The sequence below is a fragment of the Wickerhamomyces anomalus genome, assembly GCF_001661255.1.
Source record: "Wickerhamomyces anomalus NRRL Y-366-8 unplaced genomic scaffold WICANscaffold_1, whole genome shotgun sequence".
NCBI lineage: Eukaryota > Fungi > Ascomycota > Saccharomycetes > Phaffomycetales > Wickerhamomycetaceae > Hansenula > Hansenula anomala.
In genome coordinates this window covers 23538-38487 of record NW_017567110.1, presented here as the reverse complement: position 1 = coordinate 38487, position 14950 = coordinate 23538, and the positions used below count along the sequence as shown (strand labels likewise).

Below are 14950 nucleotides of genomic sequence, written 5' to 3'. Positions count from 1 at the left end.
ACATTCATTTAGCGATTCTTTGAGCAATTTTAATTGTATCAGCTAAAACACCAGCAGCAGTAACATCTGCACCAGCACCAGCACCTTGGACAATCAATGGATTTTGATAACGTTTAGTTTTAATTGAAATGACATTATCAGAACCTTTCAAAGCAGCAAAAGGATGTGAGTAATCATATTTTTCAACACCAACTGAAACAATTTTGTTTGGAATGTCCACTTTACCAACAAATCTTAAAACCTTGTTTTCTTTGGCAGCTTCGTCTTTCAAAGATTGTAATTCATGGTCATAATTTGGTAATTTTTCTAAAAATTCAGCAGCTGATTTGACAGATTCTAAATCTTTTGGAATTAATGATTGAACTGGGAAAGAAGTTGGTGATTCAACTTCAGAACCTGATAATCTAGCGACAATGGTAACTTTTCTTGCAACATCTAACCCGTTCAAATCATCTCTTGGATCTGGTTCGGTATAACCCAATTCTTTGGCAACTTTAACAATTTCTGAAAATTTAACATCTTTTGGTTCAGCTGTGGAATATTCGTTGAAAATATAAGATAAAGTACCTGAAAAGATACCTTCAATTTTTTCAACTTCATCACCAGTTTGAACTAAATCGTTAATGGTACCAATGATTGGTAAACCAGCACCAACTGTGGCTTCATGATAAACTAAACCAGCATTTTCACCTTGAGCATTGTTGAATAATTCCTTCCATGAAGCTAAATCACTTGAAAACCCTTTTTTGTTTGGTGTAGCAACTGAGACACCATTTTTAACTAATTGAGAATAGGAAGCTGCAATTTCACCATTTGAAGTGTTATCAACCAAAATAGCTGGTAATGGTGATTTTTTCAAAAAGTCTAACAAAGCTTCAGTTGATAAGTTTGAATCAGTGGCCTTTTCAACAGTGGCTTCCCAGTTTGTGATATCAATTGGAGAATAATCTTTTGAGATTAATGAACCAGCAGATCTTGCGATCAAGATGACATTATATGAGATTTGTGATTTTAGGGCTTTCAATTGGTTTAAGAAAGCTGAACCGACAACACCAGTACCTAAATGAGTTAGATTAATTTGTACTAGGAAGAATGAGAATTCAACATACCGATTATGGCGAGATTGACTGACTTGACCATTATGAACGTTGTAAAGTTTGAAGTTTTTTTTGGTTTCGTATCTTCCAACTGTTGAGTCAAAAACATGTCGTCGAAGTTGACGTTTATTTTTTCGCGAAACCAAAAAAAAAAAAAAAAAAAAAGAGCAGCGGCTTTCGCGACCCGATAAAACAGCTACAATTAAAAGTTCCAAAAAATGCATTTTGTCTTTATTCTTCTTTGTAAAGCAGCCCCAGTTTCCAGTTCTTGCCCATTTCCCTTGTGCTCTTGGGAAGCCTTTCATTAATGCTGGTCAATTGCAGGATAGTGCTTTCAAGAATTGAGTCCAACACTGTGACTTGATCAATCTCACCTCTATTCTTTCTCTCTTCACCTATATTTGATCTATCCGTGGTGTAGTAGAGCTTCATACAATTCTTTTTCATTCCAACACCTTTTATAATGACATCTAATCCGATGTTGAAGATCCATACCAATATCGACTTTGATTCATCTTCATTTGTCAACTCTAATATTCTAGTAGCATTCCCATTTACATTGTCTAAAAGTATGTCATAAGTATGGAAATATGGTTTGAATAATTCTTCCTTACCATGATGTTTGAAGACTAAGTCCCAATTGAAAACTTTATCTAATTTGACTTTTGGATCATATTCACCGATTGATTTTGAGCATTTGGTGCATGATATGTTGTTTGACACCTTGGTGACACCATATATCCCATCATCAATATTAAATGCAACATAATAGGCTCCCATGATTATTCCATCTTTCTCTGGCTTTAATGACGAAAACTTATCAGCATAATTGGTTTTGGATTCAGGTTTATGACAATGCCAAAAATCCATCATTTCAGCCCATATTTCAGAGGGCATATCTAACACTGAGCTTATTTGAGATGAATCAATCAATACATTGTCACACTTTAAACAATTGAATTGATAAATCTGAACAGATTTTCTTAGGTATGAAGAATTCCATTTATAATTTGTACTTATACTCATCAATGAATTGGTGGACCTATCCACTATTGAATCGACCAAGGGAAGCCGTATACTGACGATATTGTTTTTTTGTTTGAAGCAAGATGATAGATTGGGTATTTGTGGCACCTCAATGGGTAATGGTATGAATATGCTTGAATCTTGATTCTTCACTTTAAGCTTCAACAATTTGGAGTCCACTTGGATCAAGCTGTCAACCGATAAAGATGCTTTCTGGTCCTCCTCCTCCACAATAACCGAGATGCTCCTGATTCTAGACAATAGCTCGACATAGTAGTTAATTGTCATCCTCCAGCTCGTTCGTTTAACGTGAACTTTTCCTCTTGAAATGTTTTATACCGACGGATTTTCTCTTGATTTGAAAAAGTCGCGAATTACACTGTTTCGCGACGGCTAAATGTTTATCCCGGCAGAATCAAAACAAATTTGGTGATGTTTTTCCATTAAACGACAGGCAGAACGAACTCTTTTCAATGGAATGGCGAAAAAGCGTTTGTATTTCTAATCAGAGTCACTGGTGCTTGGTCTTATTTAGCTGTTGATAATCCTCATAGAGAGAAACCATGAATGGGTAGAAGAACAGATTCATTAAAGAAGTATCATGTCTGAGTCAAATGAAGCAACTCTACGAGAGAGGAAAGATGCTCAAGAAGACAACAATTTCGAACACGATGTTGAAGAATTCCCAGAAGGAGGGTTTGGCTGGCTAGTTGTCCTCGCAGAATGGCTAATAATGGCGTGCACTTTTGGAATGGTGAATAGTTTTGGTATCTATCAAACTTATTATCAAACCCAAGCATATCCTGATGAGACTGCCTTTAAAATAAGTGTTATTGGAGCATTACAACCCTTTTGTATCTACATCTTTGCAATCCCAACTGTCACAATGCTTCATTATTTGGGATCTAGAGTAACTGTTGGGATTGGTGCTTTAATCCAGGTTTTCAGTTTCATGATGATGTCTTTAACAACAGATCTTTGGCAATTATTCATAACACAAGGTTTATTATTTGGTATGGGTGGTGGAATAATTTACTTGAGTGGAATGACAGTTGTTATGCAATGGTTTAAGAAGAGAAGAGCAATGGCTATGGGTATTGTTTCATCAGGTTCTTCTTTGGGTGGTGTTTATTGGCCAATTGCTATCAGAAGATTGATTAACGAAGTTGGCTTTGCCTGGACTAATAGAATAATAGGTTTCATTTACATCCCATTAGGTGTTCTTATGGTTGTGTTTTTAAAATCAAGACTATCATTAAAACATGACATACCAAAAGGAAGTGGGAAAATCAAACGTGTATTCATGTTAAAATTAAGCGTATTAAACAACTGGAGATTCTTGGTTTTAACTTTTTCAAACTTGATTGGAATGTTTGCCTTGTTTCCTGGCTTATTCTACATTGATCTTTATGCTGGTAAATTGGGCATCAAAGTTGGAAGTTATCTTTTCAATCCAGATTACATTTTATCAGTATTGAATGCAGCTAGTCTTGTTGGAAGAATTGTTCCTGGTATAATGGCTGATTATTTTGGTAGAATGAATGTTTTGTTCCCATTTCTAATATTATCTGGTGTTTCACCTTTAGCTCTTTGGTTAACCTCTGAGAATTCAAATGGTTTAATGATTGCTCATGTGGTATTGTTTGGTATTGGTTCTGGAGTTTTCGTTTCCTTATTTCCAACATGTGTCACTCAATTATTTGGTGTTCAAGATAATCAAAGTAGAATTTCATTGTTTTTCGCTATTGGTGGTATTGGGGCATTATTTGGCCCTATAATTGGGGGAAGTTTTTTGCCTTTACAAGATCGAGAATCTGGTAATTTAGATGGGTTCAACAAATTGGCAATATTCGTTGGTGTAATGATGCTTGGATGTGCTGCGGTTGAATTGTTTCTAAGAGTCGTTTATTCTAAAAAGGCTTTCCAATTTATTTAAATTAATTACATTTGCTAGCTAGGAAGCTTGCGGAACTTCCAACTATGTTTATCTGATCCTTAATGACAGTTCAAAGACTGTTTATTATATTCAAATGGAGATATCTGTATATTATCAAAAAAAATGTATAAAAGCATCGGGGCAGGAATCATGAAGAATTATTAATCTCATAAGTTTGTTAATAACAGCCAGGCTATAACTAGCCACAAAGTAGCTTCAAGGATCAATCATGAATCAGGCAGCTAATTTTTCATCGGCAGTCAAACTTGTGTCTTGCAGGTTGTATTCATTCGATAATTTGGTCTCTTTTTGTTTTTCTTTCTCTAGTAGTTTGAGAGCTTGTTTGCGATCATCAGCAGCTATTTCCTCATTACTTCCTACTTTGAACAGGAAGCTGACGAAAAACAGATCTAAAGCAAATTTGAAGAACGCCATTTTGATGTATTGATGAGATATTATATGATATTGTATACCAGCCTTCTTGGATCAAGTAGTGTTTGAAGGAATGGTAGGCTTATAAGGGGCAAGGTTTTAAAATTAAGGAGATCTTCTCGCAAATGATTTATCTTTGGTACATTCGTTTGGTGTCACTGGCCGTAGCACCTAATACATAATTTGTAGCTGATCGGCCAGGCCAGGCCTATTTTAAACCACGAACACCAATTTCAAATCAGAAACTGTACTTGAACTTACTAGTGAGTTGTTGAGAGATTGAGTGGCGGAATTATGTATGTTTGGTGTGAAGTGTGAAAGAGTCAATGGTGTACCTGATTGTGTATTAATGAGATAGGGAAGAACTGATAAAAGAGTAAAGTCCGTAAAAAGCCGCTCTATAGATAAAGCTGGAACAGTGCACTACAGCATTTACAATGAAATTGCAACATTCAATTATTGCTTAATAACTCTTGATGGTGGCATCAGCAAAGTTTACATGGATGAGAATGTTGACCAGGGCTAATTTGGTGTGGATTTTCACGAGCTTCAGCTTCGGCAGCAGCAATTGGAGCAGCATTGACAGCTAACATGAAAGTGGCAGCAGCAGTAATGAATAACTTGATGAATTGCATTTTGAATAATATTTTTTACTTTGTTAATATTTAATGACGTTGGATAAAATTCTTGTTAGTAAACCAATATCTGGATCAGATATCTAGGAATTGGTTGCAATTTATAAATGATGTCCAATTTGAGGTCCTCTCTTATCTCGGGGTTTTTGCTGATTGAATGCAATATTTATAACTGAAATCATGATATCTTAGCTTTCAATGATCGCTTGATAGTCAACTTCAGCTGAAGCTTGAAAAGAAAGGCATATTTAGATAGGCTAAATTCATATTGATGATCTCGTATTAATACTAACAACAATATCAGCACATCATGATCTAGCCATACGTACTGCAGACGTATTTCCTGACCATATTAGGCGTAGAGATTATCTAGCTGTGATGATAATTACTAGTTTGAATGTATAGGGCTAGCTTAATGTCTCATGGAATATATCCTATCAAGAGTCTGATCAACATGAATAGATTGGTTAATGATTTATTTAGTTATATACCCTTAAAAGGTTGGCAGTCCATTACCACGGACATAGACGGACCTTTGTTTTGATAGAATTAAAGCATCGACAGTGATCCCAATCAGCTCATAATACTTCTGCAATTTCCCGTGGCTTTATAAGAGCCCATTAAATCCAGACTCCACAGTAGAGCACTTAGTGAAAACCATTGTATTCCCACTTTCGTCGTCACCGTCGGCACCGATCCACGAACGGTGTAAATGGTCAAATTTGGCGGTGATTTTTCGTGATTGGAAAATTAATTGATTCAAGATCACTTGAGTGTAACTGAAATTGTAATTAAATTTCACACATCAAGCTTAACTTGACCTATGCCAAGGAGACAGCATTAACAATGAAGGAGAATCCATCTGTTCAGAAAGACGTCAACGGGTCTGCTTCATGGATCGTGTAATGTCAGTTCAATTAGATTTTAGTGCCACCATGAAAATTAGCCACAGTTCAAACCTACACAGTACATTGTCAAATGAACGTATGAAAGCTAGGGTGTATATAAATGAGCAGACTGCCATGTCAGCTCTAATCATTATCAACCTATATACTGTCTCCCTGGAAGGAAATTAAGCATGTCATTCAAATCAGCAACCCTTAAATGGATTCCTACATTAAGACATGTGGAAGATTTCCCAGAAGAAAAGGTGATTGAAGATGTCAAATTATTGGAATTATCAAATCATAACCATTCAGACTCTAAAAATGACATTGAAGCATCCACTCTATCCATAGACTCTTTAAATAACAAACAAGACGTTAAATTAATTGAATATAGAGATGAAGCTAATAGACATTGGTGGAGTTTTTTCAATGAATATGAATATAGAATCAATTCTTATGAAGCTAAAAAACATAAATGGTGGTATATGTTTGACGAAGGAACCACAAAAGCTGAAAAGAAACTGGTTTGGAAATTATATCTTCTTGTTGGATTTTATTCTTTTTTAGTTTATTGGGTTAAATCTTTAGATTCGTCAAATATTTCAAATGCTTATGTTTCAAATATGAAGGAAGATTTGAATTTTCAAGGTAATGATTATATCAATACTGTTACGTGTTTCAATGTTGCTTCAGTTGTTTTTCAAATCCCAGCTATGTATTTGTTTCCAAGATTCCCATTACATGTTTACCTTCCACTTATTGATTTATTTTGGGGTACATTCACTTTAGTTTGCTTTAAAGCTACCACAGTTTCTCAGGTACAAGTGTTTAGATTTTTTGTTGGAATGGGAGAGTAAGTAATATTTCAAAATTTTATCATTTAATGATTTTACTAACATTACTTTAAAAACAGAGGTTAGTATTCACATATCCAAAAAAATTATTATGATTATTATCGTACTGACTTTTGAAAATTTAGCTTCATTTTATCCTTGTGCACATTATATTTTTGGATCTTGGTTTAAACATGCAGAACTTTCAACACTATGTATTTTATATTATAGTGGTCAATTTGTTGGTACAACTTCAAGTGGATTGTTTCAAGCAGCCATTTTTAGAAACTTAAACGGAGTTGCAGGTCTGGCAGGTTGGAGATGGATGTTTTTAATTGATGGTTTGATTTCTTTCCCATTAGCAATAATTGGATTCTTCTGTGTTCCAGGTACTCCTTATAAATGTTATTCAATATGGCTGACAGATGATGAAATTAGATTAGCAAGAAGAAGACTAAAATTGGCAAATATAACACCACCATCTGCAAACCCTCCAAATTTCCTTGACAAGGCTGTATGGAAGAAAGTTTTAAGTACTTGGAAAGTTTATGTTTTAACTTTATTGAGTATCGGGTGTTGGAACAATTCAACTACTGCAGGATCAGGTTATATTCTATGGTTGAAATCTTTAAAACGTTATTCCATCCCAGAGGTTAATGATTTATCAATTATTGCTCCGTTGATTGGTATGTTATTGTTGATTATATGTTGTCGAGGTGCCGATGCATTTAGATCAAGATCAGGTGCAATTATTTGCTTTTCAATTATAAACTTTATCTCTACTCTAATCTTACTGATTTGGGATGTCCCCGAGGCTGCCAAATGGTTTGGGTTTTCTATTTTATATTCTGGTTGGGCTTCAGCTTCAGTTATTTATAGTTGGTGTAATGATATATTAAGAAAAGACCCACAGGAAAGAGCAATTTCATTTATTTTGCTATATTCTTTCTCACAATCAACCTCTATTTGGGTCACAAAATTAGCATGGCCTACAGTTGATGCTCCAAGATATACTGTTGGGTATGGTGTTACTTTGGGATTTGTGTTCTTCTTGATGTTAACAACATTTATCACTCTATACTATTACAAAAGAGAAGAACGAAAAGCTGCAAGAGAAAACGGTATTGTGCTGTACAATTCCAAGACAGGTGATATTCCTGATGAAGTGCAACGCTATTTGAACTCAAAAGCTGAGATTAATTGAATACAAAGAGAGTGTTTTATAGAATAAATTTTATTGTAACAGCCAAAGAAAACCCCGACGCCTGTTCCGCTTGATTTTGCAAAACTCCGACATCGGATTCTCGAGGAATTTTTTTTTTCACACCTTTTTCGAAATTTTTTCAAGGTACAGCAAGATAAGATATGACTCTTTTGACTGTGAATCAAGGATTGAAATTGATGCAGCAGCCAGTCTGATTGAGGCAAAAAAAAGAGAGGAGAGGGTTGAACATGAATTGAAAAAAAAATCAAGAAGGTGTTAACTCACTTGTGAATTGTGAACCATTTAGGTCTTCATTTGATTCATTGATACTCCAAGGATGTCAAACATTAGCTCGAGTTCCATAGACCCTGAGATCTCAGGCTCAGATATTAATAAAAATGAACCTAATCAGGCTGTCACAAGGGTAATTACCGAAACAGAAGTCCAAGAGAACAATTATAAAGTTATAACTTCAAAAGATGCTGATGCCACATTAAAGTTTCAAGAGGAATATGATTCTCAAGTTCCTGAAATAACTCCAAGTCAAGAAGCTAAACTATCTAGAAAAGTTACACTTTTCATCATTGGATTCACAGCTTTAGTTGATTTGCTTCTGTATATGGATAAGGCAACATTATCATATGCTTCATTATTCGAATTTTGGAAAGATACAGGCTTGGATCAAGATAAATATAATAATGTTAATACAATTTTTTACGTTGGATTTATAATTGGTCAAATACCAGGGAATTTTTTAATTCAAAAATTACCAATTGGAAGATTTTTATTCATTTTAGTTGCATTATGGACAATGATTATATTTTTACATTGTACAGCTTTCAACTATGCTGGTGTGTTGGTGTTGAGATTCTTTTTAGGATTAGTAGAAAGTGTTGTTATTCCATTGTTAAATGTTACATTAGGTCAATTCCTTACAGCTAATGAAAAAGCAGCTTCAAGTCCATTGTTTTTCAGTACATGTCTTGGTGTTACAATTCCAACTGGGTTTATTGCCTATGGGGTTATGTTTATCAAATCTTCTACTCCATTATGGAAAATCTTCCTTATAATCATTGGAAGTTTAACCTTCTTGCTTGGGATCTTGGTTTTTTTCTTTTATCCAAATAATCCAGCAACTGCAAGATTTTTATCAATTGAAGAAAGAATATGGACAATTAGAAGAGTGCAAAAGACAACAGGTTCATCAATTGAACAAAAATATTTCAAAAAATATCAATTCATTGAAGCAATTAAAGATCCAATTACTTGGCTATTTGGATTATACATGATGTTGATCAATTTAGCAAATAATTTACCGTTTCAACAAAATTTGTTATTCACCGAGATTGGTGGTATATCTAACTTGGATTCAACTTTAGTTAGTGTGGCATCTGGTGGGTTTTCCGTCGCTTGTTGTTTAATTGCATCTGTTATTTTACTCAAAGTCAAAAACTCATCAGCTTGGTCAAATGTTGTTTGGATGTTACCATCTTTAGCAGGTTCCATTGCTGCTGTTGCCTTACCTTGGGAAAATAAGATTGGCTTACTTGCAGTTGTTAGTATGGCATCTCCAACATTTGGTATTCCTATGATTATCATGCTTTCATGGAATTATACATCATGCTCAGGTTATACGAAAAAAATGACCAGAAATGGTATTGCAATGGCTTGTTATGCTATTGGGAACATTATTTCGCCTCAATTATGGAGAGGTAAAGATGCACCAAGATATATTCCTGCTTGGATTGTTCAAATAGTTCTTTCTTTTGTTGTTGCTCCATTGATTGGTATTCTTATATATTTCATTTTGAAAAAACGTAATCAAACTAGGTTGGCAACATTAACTGAGAATGAAAAATTGGGAGTGATTGAACAAGATGGTCAAGAAGTTTTAGTCAATGTTGCGTCATTGGATCTTACAGATTTGGAAAATACAGCATTTATTTATCCATTATAAGTTATAGACGTATTAACAATAAATCAATATATATATTCAAGAAAGTTTTTATATCAAAACTCCTCATTCATTGGTCTCTCAGTAGCAAAACTACTTGTTCACGCGATTAATCAAGGTGTAGATGAGGACCTGGACCTGGTGGGGCATTCTTTGGGGCCTTAGCATCAGCAACAGGAACAGCTTCTGGAGAAGCAACAGCGTAGCTTAATAAAGTGACAAATGTTGTTAAAATTGTTGATAATTTCATGTTAATTGAGGTTGGATGTATTATTGAACTTTTGAAAGGTTGCAATATGGGAATAAAATTCACAATTTAGCTAAAGAATTATGGGATTCAAAGCTTTATATATACCCAACATCGAGTTCACGACAATTACTGAGAGTACCAGTACGTTATGTGCTAATATGGCGCAATTATTACGGTCCAGGTGTACGTATGTTGAGGATTTTGTATGTCTAATTTCTTATAGTGATGATCTACACTAGATAGGCACGTTAATATAGATAGGAGAGCAGAAGTACCGTAAGATAGAAGCAATAATTGAATTTGAATTACTATTATTTGTGGCACTGGTAGCTCAATGCTTTAGCGATCAGTTAAATACGTAGTATGATTGGGTATTGTACATGGCCATCGGAAAAGTGAAGAAACCGATAGACCTCAAAAACAGAATCCAACTTGCAATTGACCGCAAAGAGGAAGAGGAGTTACTGCTTAATGGCATCAGCTTTGAGCTTCAATCCTTCGAGGCTTCGAGGGTATCATCCATTTTAAGTTGAGTTTCTCTAAGCCAAGATGAAATGGCCTTCAGGTATGTACCTCAAAAGCTGGAAATAGCCGTTAAAACAATGAAACTATATTAATAAAGCTAGCCAGTATGACTCTACTATATTAGAATTGTCTTTAGATATTGGGAGCCTCCTAATTTGAAACCATATCAAGTACATCGAGGTTGGGAACCGAGTAAGGAGGATTCGATTAAGCTGACTGCTGTGATACTGCATTGAAACAATTAGCCAAAGGGAGAAGCATAAGTTACATGTACTATGAAAGCACACACAGTAACGCCATTATAGAGCTTCAAGTAATAAAAATGGTCTTGAAATCCCGTTAAGCTGTCGTATTTCTGTGTGGACTGGTTATGTATTTCAAGTTCTGACCATGAAGGCTCTTGTTATACGCTGACACGAGAGAATCTTGAGACCTACTCAAACAACTCCTAAAGGAATGAGCTTCAAAGCCAATTGTATAACACTTAGCTTCTAGGATAACGGTCATTGGTCCAATTGCAGGACAGTATAACAAACTATGAAACGATCTCAGCGATTGAAAAAAAAAGTACAACCTGGGTACAAAACATCAACAACTTCACCGAAAAGACAACCTCCGTGATACAGACGACTGCTGATGTGTGCTTTGTTTTAGACCAGGTCTCTACTCTTTTGGGCTAATGCCATGCTTGTTGCACGTTGGATTGATTCTCTGGACCCTTGGGCAAAGTTATATAAATCATCGCTGGTGCTAAATTCAATATGGTTCAAGTGTTGAAATATGGAGAATCAAATTCATCAGGAAAGTCATGAAGTTTTCAAGTATACTGCCCTTATTTTCAGCTGTTATTACAATTGTTGAGGCTGCTAGTGCCCCACAAACAAAACCTTACTCACAAGATTCTCTTGAACAGTTCGATTTGTTGAGATACACCGGTACAACTGGTCCCTATGTTTCCCATAGAGGGTTTGGTATTGATCCTGAAGCTCCATATCAATGTGAAGTTACACAAGCACATTTATTCATGAGACACGGTGAAAGATATCCAACAAAAGGCACTGGTAAAGGTGAGAAAAAGGTTTTCGAAAAATTGAAAAATGCCACTGTTGAGGTTTATAAAGGTCCATTAAGTTTCATTCAAGATTACGAATTCTTTGTTAAGGATAATAACAGACTGGAGACCGAGTCTGATAAAGGCTTTTATTCAGGTCTTGGTGATTGTTATAATTTAGGTGCTAATTTAAGAGCCAAATATGATCATTTATTTGATAGTAAGTCTGTCCATCCAGTGTTTTCAAGTGGTCAAGAAAGGGTAGTTGATAGTGCCAGAGCTTTTGCTAAGGGGTTCTTTGCTTCAAACTATACAGATCTGGCCTCTATTCAAATCATCCCAGAGAATGAAACTCAAGGTGTCAACTCTTTAACAACTCATGATGCATGTGTTAATTACAATGGTTCATTTAGTGATGAGCTTGTCAGTTCATTCACTGGAAATGAATACTTGGAAAGAGCTGCCATTAGATTAAATTCTTTGTCTCCAGGATTCAACATTACAGCTTCAGATGTTTATGATTTATTAGGTTATTGTGGGTTTGAATTGAATGTTCGTGGTGAATCAAAAGTTTGTGAAATTTTCACTCAAGAAGAATTTATCAATTTTGCTTATTCAAAAGATTTGGGATTCTATTATTCAAATGGTCCAGGATATAACTTATCAGTCCCATTAGGTTCAGTTTATGCTAATAACACTTACACTTTAATGAAACAAGGTAAAGAATATCCATATAATTTAACTTTTTCATTCTCTCATGATTCAGATATTATTACATACACCACTGCTTTAGGAATATTTGAACCTGATTATGATTTATCATTGAACGAAGTTGAGTTTGGGTCCATTTTCCGCTCAAGTGAAATTGCCCCAATGGGTGGCAGAATCATCACAGAAAGATTAGATTGTATGGATGTATTGACCAATGAAACTGATGCGTTTGTGAGAGTCATAGTTAATGATGCTGTTATTCCAATCCCAGGTTGTCAAGATGGACCAGGATTTACTTGTTCATTAGATGGATACAAAAAAAATTTTGAACAAAGACCGGGAAACACCAGTTATGTTGAAGCTTGTGGAGTTAATAAAACTTATCCACAGCACTCATCTTTCTACTGGGACTTTGAAGTCACTTTTGAGGATAACTGAACGTTTTATATCCCACACTTATTTCTCAGATTCTTCAAACCGTCCGTTAGTTTACTTTGATTTCTTAGACGACGTATAATATAATTTTCAATAGAGCTTATTAATGATAGTTAATATTGTTTATAAAATTCAATGAATCCATTTTATCTCACCATAGCTGTCATTAGTAATATGAGCATGCTTTGATGCTACATTAAGAGCTGATCAAAATCTCATTTGTTCTGTCCACTGAAAAAGCGAGCCTTATTGGGGGTTCTCCTGTAATAAATTAATCAATACCTTCAAAAAAGTCAAGTCAATAATCTCAGCCTACTTTGAAGTCTTCTGAAAAGAAGCATTCGTCGTTTTGCTTCAAGCGAGTAAAAGCAGTAGACTACAATGTTCACCAATTAAGATCAAAACCGTTCAATCAAACCTACAAACGACAAATTATTCTTCAGCCCACTTTTCCTGGAATATGTCGTGGCAAATCGAGGCACCAGCCATCAACCCTTGAGCTGCTGAGCCTGCCAAAGACCTCATCATGGTGGTACAGTCACCGGCTGCTTTGACACCTTTGACATTGGTGCTTTGCTGAGCATCAACTTTGACCAAGCTCATCTCATCAAACTCAACTCCAAGCTTCGTTAACATTTCTTTGTTATTAACAGTTGATGGTGGAATGATGTAAAGGACATCAAGATCAATAGTTGTATTATTGTCCAAGGTGACGCTTGACAAAGAGTCATCACCATTCACTTCAACAACAGAACCCTTGACCACAGTTATTTTCTTTTCCTTGAACTTATCAGCTGTTACACTATCTAGCTCTTCAAAAACCTTTTCAGGGAAAATCAATGTCAAATCTTTACTCCAATTGTATAGAATTGGAGACATGATTTGAAACAACATAGGACTGTTGAAGTACAACCCAGTCTTTTTACCAGAAAATTCAAAACCATGACAATATGGACAAATGATGATTGAGTTACCCCAAAATTTTTCAATATTGTTAATTCCTGTCTTTTCAATGTTATCATTCATACCAGATGCAAAGATCAACCGTTTTGCTGAAATTTCAAGGTTACCAAACGTCTTCACAATAAAACCATTATCTAGATCTTTCTGATGAACATCTTGTACTTTATCATGAATCAAATGAACGCTGTTGTACTTGGAAACTTGATCCCAGGAAGTTTTTTTCAATTTTAAGGGCTCAACACCATCATTGCTCAAGAAATTATGGGATTCTTTTGCATACCTATTACATGGCTGATCTGAATCAATACAAATGACAGAAACCAAGGCTCTTGCTAATGTTAATGTTGCTTGTAAACCTGCTGCTGAACCACCGATAACCACAACGTCGCAAACTTTCATATTTAATATATTGGTTTGCTTGAACGTTTCTATCCAGTCACATAGCTGGGAAAGACGCCTGTATTTATAATCATATCGGTATCAGCTATCTCTCCAACAAGTCAACAATTGTGGTTATCATAATAAAACTAATTGAACCCTTAACCAAATTTTATATCCGAAAAATGAGCAAATACTGTCAGGTATTACATAACCAGAATAACCAATTATGCACAATTCATCAATACTCAACATTTCACATCAACTATAAGAAGAATCAAGAATCCACTAATTGTAACATTATATGTATATTAATAGAAGATCGGAATTACCTTATATACACACAGTAGAGGATATTCTGTCAGGTTAAAACCACGAATAAAATAAAACAAGTGATCATTAAATCAACATCAACTAGAAACAATGGCTGTCACAAGAAACTCCAATAGAAGAAACACCTCTTCAACCTCTTCAACCTCTTCAACCTCTTCAACAACTAGAGTAACCAAAACCAGAAAACCAGCCAGAAAAACCAAGGCTAATCCTCGTGTTACAGCAATTGAAAACAATATTTCTGCATCACATGCTGCATCAACATCTGAAAACACACCAAACTCAACCACTTCAGAGAAA

At 35.1% G+C, this 14950-nt stretch overlaps 9 protein-coding genes across 9 annotated transcripts; 4 read left to right on the top strand and 5 right to left on the bottom strand.

The window, feature by feature from the left end:
- Positions 1-4: 4 nt before the first annotated feature.
- HOM6 (homoserine dehydrogenase) lies at positions 5-1140 on the bottom strand (the record flags this gene model as incomplete). Its single annotated transcript, XM_019184254.1, has 2 exons — positions 5-1059; positions 1110-1140. The coding sequence occupies 2 exons, from the start codon at positions 1138-1140 to the stop codon at positions 5-7; spliced, it is 1086 nt and encodes a 361-aa protein (XP_019040756.1).
- A 188-nt stretch (positions 1141-1328) lies between these two features.
- Positions 1329-2409, bottom strand: IPA1 (putative polyadenylation protein; the record flags this gene model as incomplete). The annotated part of the gene is made up of 1 exon (XM_019180353.1): positions 1329-2409. Exon 1 carries the CDS (start codon positions 2121-2123, stop codon positions 1329-1331), a length of 795 nt encoding a protein of 264 aa, XP_019040755.1. The 5' UTR covers positions 2124-2409.
- A 315-nt stretch (positions 2410-2724) lies between these two features.
- WICANDRAFT_75756 (uncharacterized protein) lies at positions 2725-4059 on the top strand (the record flags this gene model as incomplete). Its single annotated transcript, XM_019184253.1, has 1 exon — positions 2725-4059. One exon carries the CDS (start codon positions 2725-2727, stop codon positions 4057-4059), a length of 1335 nt encoding a protein of 444 aa, XP_019040754.1.
- Positions 4060-4293: 234 nt separating this feature from the next.
- Positions 4294-5126, bottom strand: WICANDRAFT_59631 (uncharacterized protein; the record flags this gene model as incomplete). Its single annotated transcript, XM_019182845.1, has 2 exons — positions 4294-4439; positions 4991-5126. 2 exons carry the CDS (start codon positions 5124-5126, stop codon positions 4294-4296), a joined length of 282 nt encoding a protein of 93 aa, XP_019040753.1.
- Positions 5127-6204: 1078 nt separating this feature from the next.
- On the top strand, positions 6205-8050 carry WICANDRAFT_59630 (uncharacterized protein; the record flags this gene model as incomplete). Its single annotated transcript, XM_019182844.1, has 2 exons — positions 6205-6866; positions 6934-8050. The coding sequence occupies 2 exons, from the start codon at positions 6205-6207 to the stop codon at positions 8048-8050; spliced, it is 1779 nt and encodes a 592-aa protein (XP_019040752.1).
- A 337-nt stretch (positions 8051-8387) lies between these two features.
- On the top strand, positions 8388-10007 carry WICANDRAFT_24890 (uncharacterized protein; the record flags this gene model as incomplete). Its single annotated transcript, XM_019181069.1, has 1 exon — positions 8388-10007. One exon carries the CDS (start codon positions 8388-8390, stop codon positions 10005-10007), a length of 1620 nt encoding a protein of 539 aa, XP_019040751.1.
- A 106-nt stretch (positions 10008-10113) lies between these two features.
- WICANDRAFT_59628 (uncharacterized protein) lies at positions 10114-11079 on the bottom strand (the record flags this gene model as incomplete). Its single annotated transcript, XM_019182843.1, has 2 exons — positions 10114-10282; positions 11069-11079. The coding sequence occupies 2 exons, from the start codon at positions 11077-11079 to the stop codon at positions 10114-10116; spliced, it is 180 nt and encodes a 59-aa protein (XP_019040750.1).
- An 89-nt stretch (positions 11080-11168) lies between these two features.
- On the top strand, positions 11169-12979 carry WICANDRAFT_65918 (histidine phosphatase family protein; the record flags this gene model as incomplete). The annotated part of the gene is made up of 1 exon (XM_019184024.1): positions 11169-12979. Exon 1 carries the CDS (start codon positions 11588-11590, stop codon positions 12977-12979), a length of 1392 nt encoding a protein of 463 aa, XP_019040749.1. The 5' UTR covers positions 11169-11587.
- Positions 12980-13408: 429 nt separating this feature from the next.
- On the bottom strand, positions 13409-14338 carry WICANDRAFT_75751 (NAD(P)/FAD-dependent oxidoreductase; the record flags this gene model as incomplete). The annotated part of the gene is made up of 1 exon (XM_019184252.1): positions 13409-14338. One exon carries the CDS (start codon positions 14336-14338, stop codon positions 13409-13411), a length of 930 nt encoding a protein of 309 aa, XP_019040748.1.
- Positions 14339-14950: the final 612 nt, after the last annotated feature.